Source organism: Apodemus sylvaticus, chromosome 9 (assembly GCF_947179515.1).
Source record: "Apodemus sylvaticus chromosome 9, mApoSyl1.1, whole genome shotgun sequence".
Classification (NCBI taxonomy): domain Eukaryota; kingdom Metazoa; phylum Chordata; class Mammalia; order Rodentia; family Muridae; genus Apodemus; species Apodemus sylvaticus.
Genome location: NC_067480.1, coordinates 50913939 through 50935601, shown reverse-complemented (window position 1 = coordinate 50935601; position 21663 = coordinate 50913939). Strand labels below are relative to the sequence as shown.

General features: G+C 38.8%; 1 protein-coding gene across 3 annotated transcripts in view; it reads left to right on the top strand.

The window, feature by feature from the left end:
- The window catches only part of Pard3b (par-3 family cell polarity regulator beta), a 1018635-nt gene that overhangs the window by 706085 nt on the left and 290887 nt on the right, over positions 1 to 21663 (top strand). Inside the window, exon 17 of one of the 3 annotated variants that reach the window (XM_052192631.1) lies at positions 7542 to 7568. The exons of the other annotated variants lie outside the window; for them this stretch is intronic. Coding sequence (XP_052048591.1) covers positions 7542 to 7568 — 27 coding nt within the window. The remainder of the gene's footprint in view (positions 1 to 7541; positions 7569 to 21663) is intronic. 3 annotated transcript variants of the gene reach the window in all.

The following is a 21663-nucleotide window of genomic DNA, read 5'->3' as shown; positions in this document are numbered from 1 at the left end:
CAGATGCCAGGACAAGAAGAGAACAAGGACTGTATGTAATGATACTAAAGGCCAAACCCTAGAGAAGGCTTACAGGAAACAGCACTGGGAGAGGGAACTGGGAAGGAGCAGACATAGTTTTAAGAAGAGCCAGGTATCACACTGGTCAGCTGCAAAGGGAGGATAGGATTTCACATACAAGGGGTGAAGCAAAGGTACCCCGTGCTGTGCAGGGATCAAACAAAATAAGGAGTGAGAGAAGATTATTAGTTCTGGCAAATCAGACGCATTCAGTGACCTTGGAGCATTAGGGAAGTCTCAGGCCTGGAAACCAGATGGCAAAGAACACAGATCCTAAGGAGAAAGGACACTGCTGTGATAACACCACCAACTTCCCCAACTGTACAGTAGAATCGTTGGAAGGCTCACAGGAGAGGGCTAAAGATGATGTCTGAAGAAGGAATTGCTAGGCTCAGCAAATAAAGAGTGTGCAGCTGATAGGCTAAGACGGGTCCCATGGACATGACGAAGCAGCAGCAGGAGCCATCTTTACCCTGCGGACGGAGAAAGCCACTAAAATGTTCAGGATCTGAGAAGGAGGGGAACTGCGTAAAAATGGGAGACTTGCTGGGTTTGGAAGCTGCTGTGGGGTAGGCTTTAGAAACTTACTGAGAAGTGAACACACAACTTCGAAGCCGCCCTTCAGGCTGAGCTACACCTCTTGCACAACAAATGATTTTTCTAAAACTCTCCTGTCATAGAATAACCTATCTCCTTCCTCATCAAACATCCATTTAATTCTAGCCTAGAATTCAGAAAACTAGCAAACTTTGTAAAGTAATTATTTGTTCTCAAATGTCTTTAATTAAACACACTCAGTCCTAAAATTCATCACTGGGTCACATAAAAACTACCCAGTAAGTGGTATTGACCACACACCCTCTCCTGCCAAAGCTGCTTACATTTGGAATCCCTCATTTCCTCTCTAGTCCAACATCAGAGACTATAGTTTCTGAAAGCTGCAGTTGCTAGAATGGTACCTACCTGTCTTTCTGCCATTCATTGCTTTAGACATGCTCTAACTCACTGAAGGGCTAGTCGTTTTTGTGTATCTAATCTGATACCAGCTTTTCTCTCTCTGTTTTTCTATATCCCAGTTGATTCTCTTGTGAGTATCTATATTTGCCACAATTCCCCAATGATGTCATGAAAATGTCATTGTGTCCAAATAGCAGGTGAGTTGATGACTTACCAGTTGGAATTTCTTTTTAAATCATCTGCATTTATTTATATACGAGATTTGTACCTTGAAATTGCCTCCATTCAGTGTCAAAGTCTAAGACTCTGGAAAGTTCTCTATGAGTATCTTCAAGGCAGTCAGGACACCCTCTGAGGATGAGGTCAATTCCATCTTAGTCCAGGCCACCACTCTCATTCCAGGAGCCTAGACTTAAGGAACCATCTCCATCTTCAAATAGTAACAGACCAAAGCAGTGCATTCTGGGAAGTATCTTCTCCAGTGTTTCTGACCACAGCTCTATGCCCCTAAACTGCACTATTATCCCCAGTGGGGAGCCAAAGCACAGCTCAGAGCTCCAGAAAATATGTCCATTTTCCTGCACTCTCCTTATTTCTGATCACTTATTTTTATTCTGGGGTCATACTTTGTACTGAAGCACAGACAGCACAAACGCATTTAAATTTCTGAGCCATTAGCTATTAGAGAGAGGCAAAGAGTTCCTTTATGTTAGGATTTCTTCTTAGGGACAAATGTCAGCGGCCTCTTTTTGACATAACAACTCTAGTATAATACCTGTCAAGAACAAAGATGGCTTCAGGACAAAATACAATCACAACTCCTCCCCATGCATGGACTTAGAAACCGAAAAGTAACATCAACAAATTAGCAAACTAGTTGTCACCAAAAAAACAAATGCTATTTCTGGGCCTCAGATCATTTTAACTGACAAGAAAAAAAATCAAAGTGATAAACCTGGTTTATCCTGTTTTCAGTTTTCCGCGATTCTTTTTTTCTTCTCAGTGAGGGCAGTTTCCTGATGTTTAGACTTATGATTTTGTTTATACTTGCAAATGGTTTAACTTTCATTGTAAAATCTAGACTTACGTTTCATAGTTAAGCCTGGGAGAAGAGAATTATTAAAAAAGAAAATTTCCCCCTTTTCCTAGAGCATGACAATGCTTCTCAGAGGATATTGGATCCTAGTTTTGTCTCATACCAAGCATCAGAAAGCCTGTTGTAGGCCCCTGCCCACATCCATTTGCCCTATGTCTATTTGCAGCAATCTACAAGTGACTCCCAGATAAAGCAAACACATTATTAATTACCCAGAGCCTTAACGTGTCCTGTAATTGCCACCTGGTTAACCAACTTTTGAATACTTAGGTAGGATCTGTTAAGAACTAAAGAAGCAAGATCTTGGTAGATGTGGAACAAACCAAATAAATACAGTATTTTATGTTCTTTTAATTTGGGGCCAAGTGGATTTGGATGAAGTGTTTATTTAGTTTGCTGGCTGTTTCAAGATGCTGTGGGGTATTGATTCCTTTTATTACTGGCAGCCATTTAACTTGACCTCTTCTGGATCCAGTATTTTAAAAGCCATAAATTTTAACTTTACTTATGAGCAACGGCTGAAACGCTGTGAAAGCCTTTTTATTAGTTGAGCTCCACAGTCTCTGTGCTCTTCTGTCACCACCGGCAACAATATTTAGGGCTTCTTAAATGAGAGTAGCTGCTGGGCTGCTGCTGGGGGAAGAAGGAATGGGCAAAGCGAAACTATGAACAATCTGGAAGGTGTGGGGCTGCAGGCTGGCATCAACAGACATAGGCCAGAAGGGACACGCCCGAGAAGAGAATGAATCAGGTTGGTTATGTGGGAAAAGCATTTGCTCAGGTTTGTGGGTATGGAATACTGTCTGCGAATGGGAATACCAATACCATGGGACCAAAGTGCAGGGTGGACCATGAGACCCACTTCAGGAACCTTTACACATTCTCTGACCTTTGTGTCCTGAGGTGCCAGGCACACTGTTTATCTCTGAAAGGATAATAAACAAGCAAATCTAAAGTTCCCTCTGGGCTACTGTAGGAAAATACGTACTGTGTATTGTAGATGACTAGTGCAGTAGCTAAGGACAACTTACTCTGGCACACCATGCTTAGCTTTTTGAAGATGTCCCCACTAGTCCTCTGAGGACAGGTAACAATTTTGTTTTAACAAGAAAAATCAATTCTTTTTTCATTTTTTAAAAATAACCCATAATGAACTTCCGGAACAAATAGTATGTACTTAAAAGGGCTATTTTCTCTGTGAAATGAAGAGCGAAAGGAAAGGTCCATACACAACTACTCTTGAAACGCAGGAGTAGGCGAATGTTTGTCATGGAGTTAAGAACAAATGAAATTAATCCTCCTTGCGAGGCTTCTGGCTTTAACCCACGCAGACCAGTAGCTTCAGCACACCAGCACGCCAGGGCACCATGGAGAAATTCCCCATCCATCTTGTAATCATCAGAGATGTTTGTTTAGACAAATTTTCTTTCCTTGACCCCCTAGACCTCTTTTTATTTGATCATGCAGCAAAACTCTAATGTGGAATTAGTGAAGTTATACAAGCAAAGAATTATCATTTGAGCACAAGAGAGAAAAAAAGAAAAGAAAAGTCAAGAGACAAATGGAAAAACTCACACGGAAATAATTTATGTAAAACCATGTGTAATAAAGAAATGCTAACTGAGAGGAGGAGTCCCTCCCCACAGCCTCGTTTTGCGTTTCTTTGTAGAGGATTAGAACCAGAATGCAACAACTGCATTTGGTTTTCCTTTTTACTTCACCTTCTAGATCTCCCCACTTTCATTCCAAATAATAAATTTTAAGGTATTCCAGTGACTTGGATAACAAAATAAAACATTTGTGTTTGTTTTGTTTTGGTTTTGCTGCTAAACTATCTTCCCAACTTGCCCAGCTCATATTTCTTCATTCTAAGCAAGAGATTTCCTTAATGATTGGGATACAGAGAAGATTAAAACAGCATCAGAATTTTACATTTTTTTTTCTGTGACAAAAAATTGTTGGATCAGTTGAAATAACTGTCATCAATAAACAAACTACAGCATATGTTTATGAGGATGTAGGGCTTGGGGGCAAAGGAGTCCTTGGTTATGACTGGTGAGATACAAATTAATCAAATCATGATAGAAATCACTATGTATGAAGATTTTTTAAACTATTAAAACTACAACAAGTCTGTGACCCAGCTACACCAGTCTGGGTTATGTTGCCCAGAGCATGAAAATCAGCTTACAAGAGATCTTACAGACCTGTGTTTATCACGGTGCTGTTCACAGTAGCCGAGCCGTGGGACAGTCAAGGTGCCCCTCAGTGGACACATGGAGATGGAAGTATGGTGTGTATCTATACTATAATTTTATTTGGATATAAAGAAGGATGAAATGAAATGGTTTGCAAGGAAATTGGTGGGCTGGAGATCATTGTGTTACACAAGATAACCCAAACTCAGGAAGGTGACTATGCTATATTTTTCTCAAAATCCTTTTAAAAGAAGGAAAGGTATGGAATTTAAGGAGGATTATTTGGAATGAAGAAGTGATAAAGAGAGTAAAGGATGTCTGTGAGTAATAGAAGAGATGGCTAGCATTAAAATATAATATATACATATGTAAAATTCTCATAGTGAAACCTGTTACTTTGTTCAATTAATATAATCAAACAGTTTTTAAAGGTTTCCTGAACTCACTTAAGTATAGGTTCTACATTGCTAAAATCACTTTCTTCTCTCCATACAAAACCCAGAGCCCTCAGTAAGAGCCCATAGCACTTACATTGCTATGGCCAGAGACTTGTGCCTAGCATCAAACCAAGAATTCGTATTAATTTAGTTCTTGTTAACTAACTAAACAGCAATAAAGGGTTTACACTGTTCTTTTTCCTACAGCCTGACCTGAATAAAAATAGACTTGGACTTTTTTTTATCCAAATTGCGGTCTGATAGGTATTCTATACTGTGCCTTTTAAAATAAGCACTCATCTGACATTAAAATCTACAATTTTAGTTGTAGTGAGTTATACATAACATAATTTCTACTGTTGTATTTTTAAGTGGACATTTCAGCAGTGTCACAGTGTCACATACATTGGACTGTGTTGCCTCCAACTTCAAACTTAACCAGATAGGAGGCTAATTCCCTCTTCCCAGCGGGTCCCCTGCCCTCCCTACCCTAAACAGTTGCTCCCACTATGGTGATCTTCACAGAGTGCTCCCTATGCACCCACAAGAGGGAAAGCAGTCCTTACCTTGGGGAAGTTTCTCAGATTTCTAGAAAAACTTTCTGTAAGGTTGGGCTGTCGTGGTGTGAATTAAAAGGTTATGTCAGAGGTTAAGCTATGCAATTAAATCAAGAAAGCAGAATATTCTAGTAGCTGACATTAACTTTTGAAAAGAGGCAGGATTAGCTGTAGTTAGTCACATACAAACTGCACGAAATGAACAAAAGGGGAAAAGGTACTTCACCAACCACCTCCCTTGAAAGAAAATCGTTCCATCCCAGACCTCTAATTTCGCAGCCTAATTCTGTTACTGCGCCGGGCTCATTATCCTTGCCAGATATGAACTCAGCAACTGATGCATCCTGACGGGTTGTTTTTGTTTTTCGGCTTTAAAAAATATTCCCTCCCTCCCTAAATAATTATCTGTAAATTAACCTTTTCTCTTACCAGAATATTGTGGGAATAGAATAAAGAACTTACAGATTCGTAAGCAAGACTCTTCAGGCAGGAGATAAATTCTTTGGGGCCACGAGGGAACCATTTATTAAATGGCTACAGCAGTCCACTAAATGGGCCCCTTTTGACCCGAAAGAGTTAATGCTCTATTGAAAGTGTCTGAATTGTCCCCAGTTTTGCTCCCTTGGAAGGCTCTGACCCATTAATGGCAGTAATAATAATAATAATAGAAAACAATCCTGTTCTGCCTCCATTACTCTGCAGCTGTTAATGGGATCCTAATGTTTTCTATTCTTTAAGTGTAACTGAAAACTGACATTCGGCCCAGCTAAAATTTCCAATGTAGTATGTTTTTTCATTATCATTTTTACACACCGTGCAGGATGCTGAGTAAGGAATAAGGCAGAAGCTTATAATTGGTCTTTTAAATCATCATAAACATTTATTTTTTCCCCCATGGCTATTTCCAGTGCCAATAACTCAGCTTTTCGATGATGGAGGAAACTATTTAATGATGCATCACAAGCCCCTTCTAAAGTTCTTGTCCAGAACAAGGCAGAGGCTACACAAACAAGGCCTATTGTTTATTCGGAAATTGATTTTAAAATAATAAAAATAGCTGCTTTTTAAAAGAGTATCAGCAATGAACCAGGTGTTCCTCTCTCTCTCTCTCTCTCTCTCTCTCTCTGTGTGTGTGTGTGTGTGTGTGTGTGTGTATCTATGTACATGTATGTTTTTTAGAAAAGCTTTGTGTGTTTGATTTATAATTTCTTTCAATTATTAGAAAGCAAAGCTTGGCTTTGCAGTATTTGAAGCAGAAACAGGGTTCCTGTGTTGGAAAGCTACATCTATAAAAACGGGGGGTGGGGGGAAGGAGGGATGTCAATGTCCTCTGAGATGCTCTTGAGAGGGTGGTAAAGATTAATCATTGACTTTGCTGTAGAGCTAAAACAAAGACCAGTTTTGAGTACTTGTGTAGTATTGTGTTCAGTAGTAGCTGAATTCCCAACTGAAATATTGTGTTCTTACAAAGCCTGTGCCTGGATCATTGTACTCAGGAAGAGACGGGTGTGTCTCTGTCACTGTGTTTGGGCCCAGGCTAATGGACTTTAATCTATATTGCCAATGGATTTCATCCTAGGCCAGCTCACCTGGCAGCTACAGTCCCTTCTAGTTTCTTCCCCTTCCTCTTGATCAACCTCATCTTTACATTTCATAACCAAAGATCTCTCTTCTCACTACCAAGAATACAATCCAGTGTTCAAGGTGCTATCTTGTTGGCTCTCACACTCCCTACTCTGTCCCCCAAGTGTCTATGATGCTGCTTCTGTTTAGAGTCCTTTTCAGCCTGTCCATGTACCCTCCATATCTTGATATATCTATTTGTTTGGATTTTGCATTTTTGACTCTTCTATAGATTATTGTTTTCCCTGGAGCAAGTATTCTCTTTGGCTTGTTAAGTCCAGTGCTAGTTGATACCTACAACAGAAACTTCCGTGAACCCATTAACAGCAACATACAACAGTGAGAAAGTCCATTTTACAACATTTCTGCATGCATAACACTTCATCTCATCACTAAAATTATCTACAGAATTAGCTTTTCTATTATCTTAGCTACTTACTGAATTATTTAACCAGGCGGTGCCTCAGTTTTATTAGCTATAAAATGATGATAATATTAATGTAATTTGAGGGGGTTGATATATGTAAAATTACATAGAATAAACATAACACAAATAGCCATTATTATTTTTTACCATCATAAATATTATTATTTTTTCATTATCCCACTACAGAGATCAAGAAACTGAAGTCCACAGAAGGTAAACCAATAAGATTCCAAGTCTTCCATTCGAAGGTCTACATTAAAGGTTATTCCTGTGTCAAACCCTTTGTTGTTAAGCACATTTCCTTATAATAAATTTTTGAGAGATTTCCTAACCCTCCTGACCAGTAGTACTGCTATAGCATGAACTCTCCAGACATTGGCACTTCCTCACTATAAGCATGTGAAAGGCTCCTGTGGAGAACTAAGAGAAGTCCGTGCACACCAAGTGACACAGGCTGGATTTACTTTTCCATCTCTACAGTCTAGAGCACCTCCAATTCATGTGATCATAGGAAGTTTTTGAATCCCCTGTTGACATTAGCAAGAACTATTTCTCTGTGTGTTGTATTTCTCTTCAGATTGATAGTGCATCTGCACATACTTCTTGTTACCTAGAGAATGGTCCTTTCTCTTCACAAAGGAATCAGGGAGTAAACTGAACAGATCAATTTAACAAAACCCTTAATGTTGAGAAATGTTTCTCATACAAAACCAAACTGAAGTTTAATTTGCCTCCGAGAAGTTAGTGTCAAATGCTCTCTTCTCTGCATTCAGGTGTCCATTGGCGGCAATGTTCCTATTCCACATGCACCTAGCAGACCTAAGTAGATACTTTCCTGATAGAATTGAGTGTAATGTGGATGACAAGTAGAGAAGAGGGTGCCGCATTAAGACCCTTTAGGTTGTAATGGAAGGGACTCAATTGCAAAGTAGCTTTTGCAAAGAAGCCAACTTGCTGACTAACGCACTAGAACATCACAGGGCTTCAATATCATCTCTTGAAATTCTGTTTCCTTTCTTTCTGTTTTATTGTTATAGAAACCCAAGACAGATGGCAACAGTTAGAGTTTCCTATTCCTAATAACCCCTAGAAGAGATGGTTCTTTCCTGGTCATGGTACTAGAGTTGGCCCTGACTCTTACTAACCAGAACTAAAGAGAGGATAGAATCCACTGACTAATCATGCCCAGAATACTGATATACTGTATGAGAGATGCAGAGATAGAGTACCACAAGGAAAGCCAGGATGTTCATTCCAGGAAGAAGAAGTTTATGCTGGATAGGAAAAAAACAATGGATGCCAGAGCAGAGGGGCAGAAGCAGGGGAGCGGAGGCTGACTAGTACTCTTCCAGTTTCCCCAGAAGCTTTGCTGAGATGAAGAGAAGCAGTATTTTCCTGGACTCTGACCCTTCCCTGTAATCCAGCGAGGATTTCAGAACAAGAAAGGCTGATCATAGACTTCCCCAAGAGGGAAGTTATTAATAGAAATGTCACCTTCTTGTAACCTCTCTTCCCGCTGGCAAGGACTCTTCGGGCTGAGTTATAGGGAAATTCCAGCATCTTGTCAGATTTCACAACAACATTAAGTGGAACTTCCTTTTCATATTTGTCACCTCATTTATTTTGTGTATCCCCACATTATTAGTTTTACTGCCCATTAATCATTATATATAACATAATATAGTTAAAATATGCCTAGGAGGCAGCAGGAGCGGGTCTGAACATGACAGTCATAACTAAGCCAAGGCGGCAAACATCTAATTTGTTCACTTGGGGACACATGAACATGAAGACCTCTTGCCCCTCATGTGGTCCAGGATATTTCTGCAGATTTCCCCATCTGGCTCAGAGAAGGCACTGTTCAAAATTGTTCATTAGTAAGATGGTGGAATAACCATATCAAAAGTATTCTTTATTATTTTTATTAGATGTTTTTATTTACATTTCAAATGTTATTCCTTTTTCCCGCCAAAAAATGTTTCCTTATGAAAACCCCCCTCCCACCCTCCACCCCCTGCTTACTAACCCGCCCACTTTCACTTAACTGTCCTGGCAGTCTCCTACACTAGGGCAATGAGCTTCATAGGTCCAAGAGCCTCTCACTGATGTCTGACAAGGCCATCCTTTACTACACATTTGGCTGGAGCCATGGGTCCCTCCATGTGTACTTTTTGGTTGGTGATTAAGTCCCTGTAAGCTCTGGGAGTACTGTTGGTTCATATTGTTGTTCCTCCTATGGAGCTACAAACCCCTTCAGCTCCTTGGGTCCTTTCTCTAGCTCCTCCATTGGGAACCCCATGATCAGTTCAATGTTTGGCTGAAAGCATCCCCGTCTGTATTTGTCATATACTGGCAGGGCCTCTCAGGAGACAGTTATATTAGGCTCCTGTCAACAAGCACTTGTTTGCATCCACAATAGTGTCTGGGTTTAGCAACTGTATATGGGATGGATCCCCAGGTGGGGCAGTCTCTAGATGGCCTTTCCTGCAGTCTCTGCTCCATACTTTGTTTCTGTATTTCCTCCCATGGGTATTTTGTACCCTATCTAAGAAGAACCAAAGTATCCATACTTTAATCTTCCTCTTCTTGAGATTCTGTGAAAATCCACAAGGAAAGCCAGGATGTTCATTCCAGGAAGAAGAAGTTTATGCTGGATAGGAAAAAAACAATGGATGCCAGAGCAGAGGGGCAGAAGCAGGGGAGCGGAGGCTGACTAGTACTCTTCCAGTTAGTAGTAGTCTGTGAACTACATCTTGGGTATGCTGTGCTTCTGGGCTAATATCCACTTATGAGTGAGTGCATACCATGTGTGTTATTTTGTGATTGGTTATTTTCTACTTCCACCCATTTGCCTAAGAATTTCATGAATTTATTGTTTTTAATAGCTGAGTAGTATTGTGTAAATGTACCACATTTTCTGTATCTATTCCTCTGTTGAGGAACATCTCGGTTATTTCCAGCTTCTGACTATTATAAATAAGCCTGCTATGAACATAGTAAAACATGTGTCCTTATTACATGTTGGGGCATCTTCTGGGAATATGCCCAGGAAGAAAGTATACAGGCTTGGAATTCAAACTGTGTAATGACAGTTGACTAAGAATTGACTTCTAGGCTATGAGACAGCACTCTTTAATTTACATACCTCTTTCATATTTATTGCCTCTGCTCAAAAAGTCCCATTGACCCTGGCCTATATTATATGGATAAGTAAACAGAAAAATCCCCTAGTGTAATGTTGGTTTTACAGACACCATTGCATGAATGTAACTTTTTCTCATTAAAGGAGACATACTGGTGAGAGGTGACATTTGCTGCTTATTTACTGTGCCTCAAATCATGTTCACAATTCTGTATCACATAATCTTCCAAATCCTATAATGGCTGAGCTATAACGCTATAACTTATGAGGGAACTGAGGTACAAAGAGGAAAGTACAACAGCAACACATCTAGTACCTGGGAAGACCTGAATGTCAGTGGTTTGGTGCTGAGTAATAGCTACTGCTTTAAAGTGTCAATTGTTATTGGATGTCATAGAGGCAATCAATTAGTGACAGCATAACATGTCTCTCATTGATATTATTACTTAGGAGAAATCCAGGATTTCATACAGTTTTATTTTGTTTAGATTTGGAGACTTCATTTCAAGCAAATGGAACTAGAAAGCAACGCTGTTCTAATATCCAGCAAAATATACTTCAGACCAACTAGTAAGGGATTTTTGAAGATCACTTCATGATGATCAGGGAACCAATTTAGCAAAAGGAAATAACAATTCTAAACAGGTATATACAATGCATTGGTATACCCGATTTAATAATACAACTCCTGGTTGTAAAGAAAAGATTAACCTGAAAGCAATAAAGAGTGACTTTGGTAACCCACTCTCACCAATAGGTAACATAACTGATCAAAATCTAGAGGAAAAGCTACGTTAAATGAGACTATAGACGGACTTAAAAGACATCTACTGAATATTCCATCCAGGACCTCTGGAAGAACAGTCAGTGCTCCTAACCGCTGAGCCATCTCTCCAGCTAATATTCTATCCAAACACTGCAGAATATGTGTTCTTCTCAGCAGTCTGTGCCATTTTCTTTAAAACAGATCATATAATAGAACATAAAATGCGTCTTAATGAATACAGGAAATTGAAATGATTCCCTGCACTCTATCGGATCACAGTAGAATAAAGTTATAAACTAACCAGAAGACAAAGTAATTATACAACATATGCAAACTCACGGAGTTTGAAAAGCTCACAGTGGAATGATACTTGGGCCTTTAAATAAATCAAGATAGAAATTCTTCAAAAATTCCTGAAATTGAATACAAATGAAAACAAAATATACCAAAACCTTTGGGAAGAAATGAAAGGTTCCTAATAAAGTAATTTGCTGTTATAAGTTCCTACATTAAAAAAAAGAAAAAAAAAACAGAGAGAACTCAAATAAAGAATTAATGATGTACTTTATGGTCTTAAAAAACAATACCATGACAAATATAAATCAGTAAACAAAAAGAAATAATAAAGAACGAGTAGATATTAAAGAAGTGGAAACAAAATAATCGATACAAAGAAATAATGAAATGAAGAGTTAGTTTGTTGAAAAAACAAATATAAACAATAAATCTTCAGCCAACCTTAAAGAAAAAAGACACAAATAAATAAAATTAGAGATGATAATGGAGATATTATAATAGATAACAATGAAATTCAGAAAATACTTCAGACATACTTAAAACATTATATTTCAATATATCCCAATAGTTTTCATAGAAACAGAAAGCAAAAATTCTAAAGATCAAATGGAAGCACAAGGACGCTGGCTATTCAAAGCAATACAAAACAAAAGAACAAAAGAAAAATGCTAAAGGTATCACCATACCTGAGATCAAGTTATATTAAAGATCCATAGTTATAAAAAATTCATAATATCCATAGTACTCACACAGAAACAGACATACAGACCAATGACATAGAGGACCCGCATGTGTACTCATGAAGGCACAGCCATAGGACTATTGACAAAGATGCCAAAACTATACATTTGAGAAAATGTTACATTAAAAATTGTACATCCACAAATAGAAGAGTGAAATTAATTCTTATCTCTCACTCTGTACAAAGATCTGTTCCAAATGGGAAAAGACCTTAATGTAAAACCTGAAACTCTGAAACAGTTAGAAGAAAATTATTAGAAACAGAGACATAGACAAGGACTTTCTAAAAAGAACTCGGTGGCTCAGGAAATGAAACAGAGCCAACAACTGAGGAAGGAGTCTCATTAAGTGAGAATGCCTCTTTCAGTAAAGACTGCAGCTAGAGAGAGGCAGCAGGGAGAAGGGGGACCTTCACCAGCTACACATCTAACCAAAGAACAGACAGAGAAGCACAGATATACAAAGATGTCGACAACTAAATGCCAAGAAGTCAAATAACCCAATCAATGCTGTAAAAAAATAACACTTTCCAAAAAAAAAAAAAATGAGGCATAAATGACTGAAAACATAAATCATCAAAAAGCCCTCAAAGATATGCAAATTAAGACTACAATGAGATTCCTTCTCTCCTTCAGTCAGGATGGCAATCATTAGAAGCTAATATCAAATGCTGGTGAGGATTCAAGAGAAGGGGAACCTTCTGCATTGCTGGTGGAAAGATAAATTAGTAGGGCCACTGTGGAAATCAATACAGAGATTCCTTCGAAGGCTAAAGATAGAGCTGTCCTTTGACATGGCTCTACCATCGTTAAGCATTCATGCGAAGATCTTCAAGTGAGGTTAAGTCAGTATAGCACAAAGGCACCTGCATATCTACGTTTACTACAAGTCTGTTCACCATGGTTACATATGGAACCACCCTAGATGCCTATCAACAGAAGAGTAAAGAACGCATGGCATATGCATGTAATCAAACCTCCTTCTAGCATAAAGAAGAACAAAATTATATCAGTATGGGAATGTATATTCATGCATTGATAATCGTATTTAGTAAATTAAATCAAAATAAGAAAGATAATTATCACTAATTTTCTCTCACTTATGAACCCTACATTTTACATACATACATAAAATCGTATGTATATGTGATGTATGATTTGAGGGGAGAGAAAAAGACAGGCACAGGAGTTTCAGGTGGTATGGTCAAAGTATATTACATACTTATATGGAATTACCCTTAGCAATCTCAGTACTATATACTATGAGTATGTGTCCAAACATTGGGGAGCTTCTATTGCTCTCAGATAGCTCCTTGGGGAATTCTGAGCTGTCAGTTTGTGTGTGTTCAGCTTGCTGTGTACCTGGAATTGAACATGTCTTCTTTGTAAAGCATCATAGAAAGTGGGAAGAATGTTAGCTCCAGGGGAGTCCAAGTCAAGCCTGCCTCAAGGAGCACTTGAGCAGGCTGGCTGAGTCTAGGGGTTCACAGGTCTTTTTCTGCACTCTCGGAGGACTTAATAAGAAATTGGAAGAGAGTCAAGTGGTGGGTCTGACATTTAGGAACCATAATACAAGTACAGCACAAATGCCATAGGAAATCCCCCACACTTATCATAGGTTAGATTGAAATTCTTGCTGTTTTAAGCAGACAAAAGTTTCTTAAATAAAAACTCAGATAAAAGGTGCCTTGTGGTTCAGATTGGTGACATAATACTTGCCGTGTGTGTTATATCAGGAACATTGACAAACAAGTTTAGATTTGCCACAACTTCAAAATTTATTGATTAATACCAAAGTTACAATATAGGGTTTCAGGGTGGCTATTGTCCTAGAATTCCTGCTTCCCTTGGTCATCTTGTAAACCAATGTAAACACAGGTTCTTTTATTCTAATATTAGTTAGAATAAAAAATAAAAATAATAAAATAATAATTAGAATAGAAACAGGTTATACATTGTTCTTCATAAAGTGTGTGTTCTGTGTGTGTGTTGTGTGTGTATGTGTATGTGTTGTGTATGTATAGATTACTGAGTGACTCCAAAAGGTTGAGAAGCAGAGTTTGAAAAAGCTGAAGTTGGGAAGTCAATACAGATAAAAGAGTATTGCTGAAGATTATTGCTTATTGTTCTTGTTATTATTATTATTGTCTTAGCGCTGATGAGACAATGAACTCCGACTGAGCTGCTGTGCTAAGTCTGGCCCTATGGGTCACTAGTTTGAGAGATAAGTTCCAGAGATGAGTTCAGGTATAACAGTGAATGAGCAGAACCAGGTTCTGCTAAAGGAACAGACAGACAGGTATGGCAGGTCTAGACAGATGTGTACAGGGAAACAGGTACTTCCATCATGGGAGGCATAGCTGGAAAACACTCATCTATGGACTAGAAAGTGGGCCTTCACTTGACACCAAATGGAACAATTCCTTGACCTTAAACTGCTAGGCTACAGAGCTGTGAGAAATCCCCATTATTCATAAGCCACCTAGGTTTTTTGTTGTTTTTATTATGGAAGCCCGTACTGACTAGAAAATATGTAAAATACATGAATCTTGAAGCACAAGACTTGTATTTAGGTTGTATTTAGGTGCTCACAGCCTGAAAGAGAGCAGCTCATATTGGCAGACCCCAGCGCTCACTGGAGAACACACTCCTGTGATCAGTTACCTTCCTCCTTCCTTCTCTCTGCTTCACATCAGGAACTGGTATTTGGATTTGTGTGGAATCAATGAGGCATGATGTGGTCTTTTTGTAAGAACTAGGTAAAATGCAGTGTATCAGTGAATGCTGGTTCCCAATGCACTTGTTCTGCATTTATCTTAGGAGGACATATTCCCGAGCCACAGAGTACAAAGTAAACATCGCTGGCTGGCTGGTTGGCTTCATTTGGGCTTCACATTTTGGTATTAAATTGATATCTCACTGAAAGAGTTCCTATAGAGAGCTCAGGATTCATGCTGGCACAAACTAAAAACTCTCTCACCTTCCACTTCTATGGAAAACAGTAAACAAGACTCTGAGGAGCTAAGTTTTCAATTATATCCAACTAAGTATAAAAGGCAGAGACATGTTTTTAAGTATAAGAACTGTTTAACCCTTAAAATTATAGATACCCTCTATGGAACATCTAGAATACACGTTTCCTCCCAAAGCTCCAGGGTCATTGTAGAAGAGGAGGTGAAAAGACCGTACCAGACAGAGATGGTAAGTGACTACCAGGAAACAGTGTCTTCCCGATTCAACAGAGCAGCTGCACCTGTGAATGTGCTATGGCTATGACAGCATGTAACACCCGCTCAGTCTCAAGCATGGAGAGGGGAGGTGAGAATGACGGCTCACCCCTAGCCATGGTGCTATTGATAATCAATAGCTATTGGGAGAAGGAGAGCTAGTTTTTTCTAAGAGTATGGCCCCTGGTAAGTCAGCCATGGGTAGCACAAATAGGATTGGGCAGCTTAGGTTGATTTAAGCTTAAAGTTGCTGGATGTGGGAGGAGCTGGGGTATGAATGAATATGATCCAAAAACTCCTTCTGAAATTCAGAAAGAACTAATAAAAATTAAGTATACAAACAAAAAATACAGATACCTAGTATGTATGTAAAATACTTTTGTGAAGATACCTTTCACAAATCAGTTACACATGAACTTCTAGTTATGCTAACGTTTTACAGCTGTATTAAACTTCTTTATATTATTCTTTGGATGTAATGTGGGAAAAAACCCACATAAAGACACAACACATTCAATAATACTAAGCACAAGAAAGATGTGCAGCTGAAGCAGCCACACAAAAGAGTAAAAAGATATAGGGAAAAAAATCACTGAAGCAGCCTGTGTTCAGAGTGGAAAGCCTATCACTGAGATATACAAGGAGGAGCTGGAAGACAAAGCTGTTCTCTTGGTGGTGATAAAAATACGACTAAAGTGCACATTAAGTGGAAGTGGTAGAAACGGTTACTGTTACAAAGGAAGAAGGAAAGTGAAGGAATGACTAGGGTAAAAAGAAAGGCAAGATACAGAGATGAGTAATTACAGGTGGAGCGGGAGATATTAGATCGTTGAAAGCGACAGAAAAGAGCCCCGGGGTTGTGCTAACAAAGAACAGATGCTGGATGGGGGCTCGGAGGAAATGAAGCATCAGAGGGTGCTTCTCCAGACAGAAAATCTGCGAGCACCGAACAAGAAGGGCATCAGTGTGTCATAGCCCCCTGTCCCTTGCTGCTTGTGGGTTCTTCCCTTCCTACATTAATCATTGAGTACTTCTCTGGGCTGATGATACACCATCAATGAGACTAAGAAAAGTGGAGGCATTCACAGGTCCAGTTTCATAGATAGGAAATAGCAGGTTGTTTGAACCCTCAAGTGAGTCCTTTTATTCCCCCTACTTTAATAATACAGAAATATTTTTCTTAAAATAGTAACATTTTAAGGAATCTTTAACATTAGAATCTCTAACATTAGAAGGATCTCAAAATCAATACTGGTTCCTTAATTTTGTATTATGTTATGTTTTATATGCAATACATGTAAATGTACTATACGCATACATATATACATACATACATACATACATACAAATGTATATATATTTAAAATTCAGGAAAGCTTACAGAAGGAAAATGTAAACATTCAAACAATCCAGTATATACTGAAGAAGAGGTGGCTGTATTCTTCAGTTGCCTGGTCAGGCACAGCTTTACATAGACAGAGAGACAGACACATTAGATTAGGCAGACAGATAAATATTTAATAAATTGATTCCTTTCAATTAAATCATAGTTTACATGTCTAATCTGCAAATAGAAAAAAATTGGGACATTTAATAAGTTTAATGTGTTAGTTATTCATTAGATTTGCTGGATATAATTTGAGTCAAAAGAACAAAAACCTAACAAACATCAAAACAAAATCACACCTTAGCCTAAGATCTTGACTCAATATAAAAGAAGGAATTTGGGGGAAAATATTTCAAGTATATAGCAACCCTCTGCAAACATTATAAGACACTTGGAGGGCCATGTGAATTCTCTGAATCCTCATAATCAAAGGGGTATTTGTTCACATAATCTTCCCATATTTTCTCTGGATATTTTCACTTTAAAACAGACAATGTTTGAGACAGGGTAGAAGAGATTATGCAAATGTATGAATCATAATGAGAAGTATACTATTGAACATTTGGATATGAGTTTCAAGGAATGATAAAAGACTCTAGGATTTATGCAACTAAGAAAAGAATAACCCTGCTCCCACAGAACTTGGAAATTGCCAGTAAGAGGACTGAGACCCGCATGACAGCAGATAATGCAAAGCTAGACTGCATTATGCCCCATGGTAATGAATAGGGAGCAGGACACTGTGATAAGCGTGGAATGATGATCAATATTTGGAATACTGAGATAGGAAAGAAAGTAATTAGACCCATTATGGACACAGTTAGCACAGATAACATAATTTGGGAAATTATACATTTGGAGATTATGGAGAATTTTTTTCAAGGCTAATGGGTCTTCAATGATATCTATTAAACCACGTAAGATGTTTTGCCTCTAGGGAACCCACTTTAAAAAAAACACAAGAACACAGAATTTCAGTAAATGTAGTCTAAAATGAAAGATAAAGTAAAATGTATTGGGGAGTAAGTAGTTGTGATTTCCTACTTGGAATTTATAATAATTTTTCATTTGAAGAGTTTTAAGGCTATTAATTTCACATCACAGCTCCCCATGAAACCAGGAAAGTGTTTCTCAATGTTTGCCCAAGTTCATTGCTCATAATAATGCAAAGCCAGATTAGTAATGATAGCAAGCCATCTTGACAAATGTTTGGCTTCCTCCAATTTCATGTTGAGACTCCTAGAAAACATTGTAATTTTGATCCTGTCCTTAATGTGCTACAGGACACAACCCCTTTGTTTTAGGAATGACTCGAACTTTATTCTCACTAAATGTCTTCAAGGTCCTTGATATTATTAGAATCTTCAAACCGCAGCCCCTCTCAGCCTTTCCTTCCATCCCTGCTCCATCCCGTTGTATCCCCCCTGGTACCTAGAAAGACTGCCTAGCACAGACTCCCAGTGAGCACAAGGCTAGGACTCAGGCAGGTGATTCTCACTATCCATCCAATCCTCCATCATAATCCCTCCATTCTCTCCTTAGCTCTGTTAGCAGCCTGCTTGCAGGAGCCCATCTCCCCCCTCAACCCTATTCACTGGAGACTGCATCTCTTGGCACAGACCCACAGTCCCCTTTTCCCCTTCATCTCTGTCTCTCCAGATTCTTCCATGTCTTATGTTAGCCTGCTTGTAGAAGCCTATCTTCCTACCCCACCTCCAACTCCATGGGGGCCCTGCCTCTTTGTGTGGACAGGATCCACCTCTTTCCCACAGGCCCTCTCCAGATTTGCTTCTAACGCATCTCTATCTCTGCCATACACTAACCTGCTGGAAACTCTCTACTGGGGAAGCCATACTCACCTCACCTTTCCAAGATCTAGAGAGATGACAAAGACAAGCTACAAAATTAGTATATTTTATTGGTTTGTATATGTATGTATATACTCATATGTGTAAGTGATCACTGGATATAGAAGTCACAGATTATATATTTTTACATATACTATATAAACATTAATATAATGTTAATTATTTCATTCTCACCAAGGGGAAAAAGCAACATACCATGTGTCTAAAAGTGAATACTTTCTTAAATAATTTCTTATTTTTAATAAAAATGCATTAGAAGCAGTTTCATCAATAATGGAAGACCCAATTACTGGTCTTCTGGATTAGGCATTCTTTTATTGTGTGATTTTAATGCTTGAGTGGGAAGTTTAAACATTGCCAATGAAATCTCAGACTAATTAAATGATTATAGCCTAAGGGGCAGGGCAAGCAAGCCTCTACTATTAATCTTACTAACGATATGTACTCTGAGATGTACAGATGAACATATAGACCTATTTGAAAAGGCAAAATAGAAGGAGTTGTTTATTAAAAGGTGAGTTTTGAGCTGGACACATGACTCAGTGGGTAAGAGGTTGACCATACCTGCGTGCTCACATGCATTCACCATGCTTATAAAATGTCTGTTTTTCTTATGATTTTTAGAAGTAAATGGAAATGCCTTGTGAGCTTTTTTCTTCATCTTGTGGTTACATTTAAGAATGCATTGGTGCTGTGAACCAACTCAATTGCACTAGGCTAACATTAATTTGAGATACAGAGAGATAACACAGGGGTAACACATGCATAATTATCATAAATACTTAATGATATTTAAGAGAGATGAATAATTCTGGGTCTCAGGTCAAGTATGGATGCTTGAGTCTCCTATAAGCTTCCTCTTGATGTTCACTGTAGACCACATCTCTCTGGACAGTTCTAGATGCTGTTATCCAAATCACCTGCTTTTCAGAAGTCAGTGGCCAGTTTTAACTATCAGGTAGATGTAGGAATCAGAAGTTCCCCTAGGAAGGTCCTCAAGCTCATACTGTATATTGTCATAGAGATCTCTATCTAGAAATCTAGGGTAAGGATTTATCCCTGTTTTAAGTGTCTGTTTGGAAATGGTAACCATCCATCTAGTCAGTTAAACTTCTACCTTACAGCACTAGATAAAGAGGACATCCAACTGTCTTGACCCCACCACCACCATCTACATGTTCCTCTAGCTCTTACCCTAAGCATTGCCTGAGTGTTTTTCTGGGCTGAGGGTGATGGTTTGTATATGCTTAGCCCAGGAAGTGGCACTATTAGAAAGTGTGGCCCTGTTGGAGTAGGTGTGGCCTTGTTGGAGTAGGTGTGTCACTATGGGTGTGGGCTATAAGACCCCTCATCCTAGCTGCCTGGAAGCCAGAATTCTGTTAGCAGCCTTCAGGTGAGGATGTATAACTCTCAGCTCCTCCTGCATCATGCCTGCCTAGATGTTGCCATGTTCCCACGTTGATGGTAATGGACGGAACCTCTGAAACTATAAGCCAGCCCCAATTAAATGTCCAAGACTTGCCTTGGTCATGGTGTCTGTTTACAGCAGTAAAACCGTAACTAAGACACTGAGGGTACACCATCAGCAAGGCCAAGAAAGGTTGGGTAGCATTCATGGGTTTAGTTTCCTTGGTAGGAAAGTTTAGCACTTATATCAGATTATTTGACCTCCAAATGAGTACTTTAACCCCCCCCCATACACTTCCATAATAAAGAAATTCCAAGTGCCTTTGTGCCCCTGATGGCTGTACTTGCTCTGTGCTTGAGAACTGCTGCTGACTTCCTGTAAGCAGGTGATTAGTGTACCAGAAACTGAACTATAGAGGCAGTTCTTCAGGGACCTCTATGCTGCTTCTTTATGGGAAAAATGACACCACAACTTCTCCACATTAGTTTTCCATTTATATATATATATTTATATATATATATATATATATATATATATATATATATGATTGGTTAAGTTTTTTATTTCACTATGATATACATATTATACATGTTATATGTGTATATAATTACAACATAATATGTAACATATAATTGATATATAATATATGTTATATTCTGATTACTCTCCCAAACCCTCTAATATATTACCCCATTCCTATCAACTTCCCCTCATACCTAGGTTTCCTTCCTCAATTTATGGCATTAAGTTGTTCTGTGGTTTAGATTAACCAAGGCTCTCTGTATTACCACTGTTCTAGAACTATCCACCAGAGTCTAGGCGTGTTATCAGTGGGTACAAACAGAAGGGCTGTGATTCCCCCTTTACTGATCTACCAGTAACGAATAGCTCAGCAGTAAGAGGTAAAGGCCCTGGCCCATCCTTGTGCACACCTGGTGCACATATCTTTAGGTGCTGTGAAGTCATGAGTACAAAAGCTGTACCTTGCCCAGAAGATTCCACAAGTTCACAGCCCTTTGTCCTAACTTACACTATCCCCACCCTGCTGCTCCTGGGCCTTAGTTGGTATAATGCGGCAGCGGTCTTGTATACTCTTACACAGCCATCCATCTTGATGGATATTTCTGGGTTTGGTTTGAGGTTGTTTTGATTCTGTATTTGTCTGGAAGAAGGTGAGTGAATGTGTCCAAGAACATTTTATTATAATACCCAAGGATTATTTTTAGTAAGTGAGAGCTTTCTTTTAATAGTCTTCATAATTGTATCATACCCTTTAGGGCATCCATGTGTGTAAGTTCATCTTTGTGAGGGAACAGAAAGTTCATTAAAACATAGAGACTGTGGCCACTTGGTAGAGAAGTCTGAAAAATGAAAACTTTGCTCTAAAGGTTGGCATTTGCAACTAGCCTAAGCTGGCCAGGAAATCACCAAACACTCAACTACAAATTACTTCTGTGAATGAATACTCAAAAT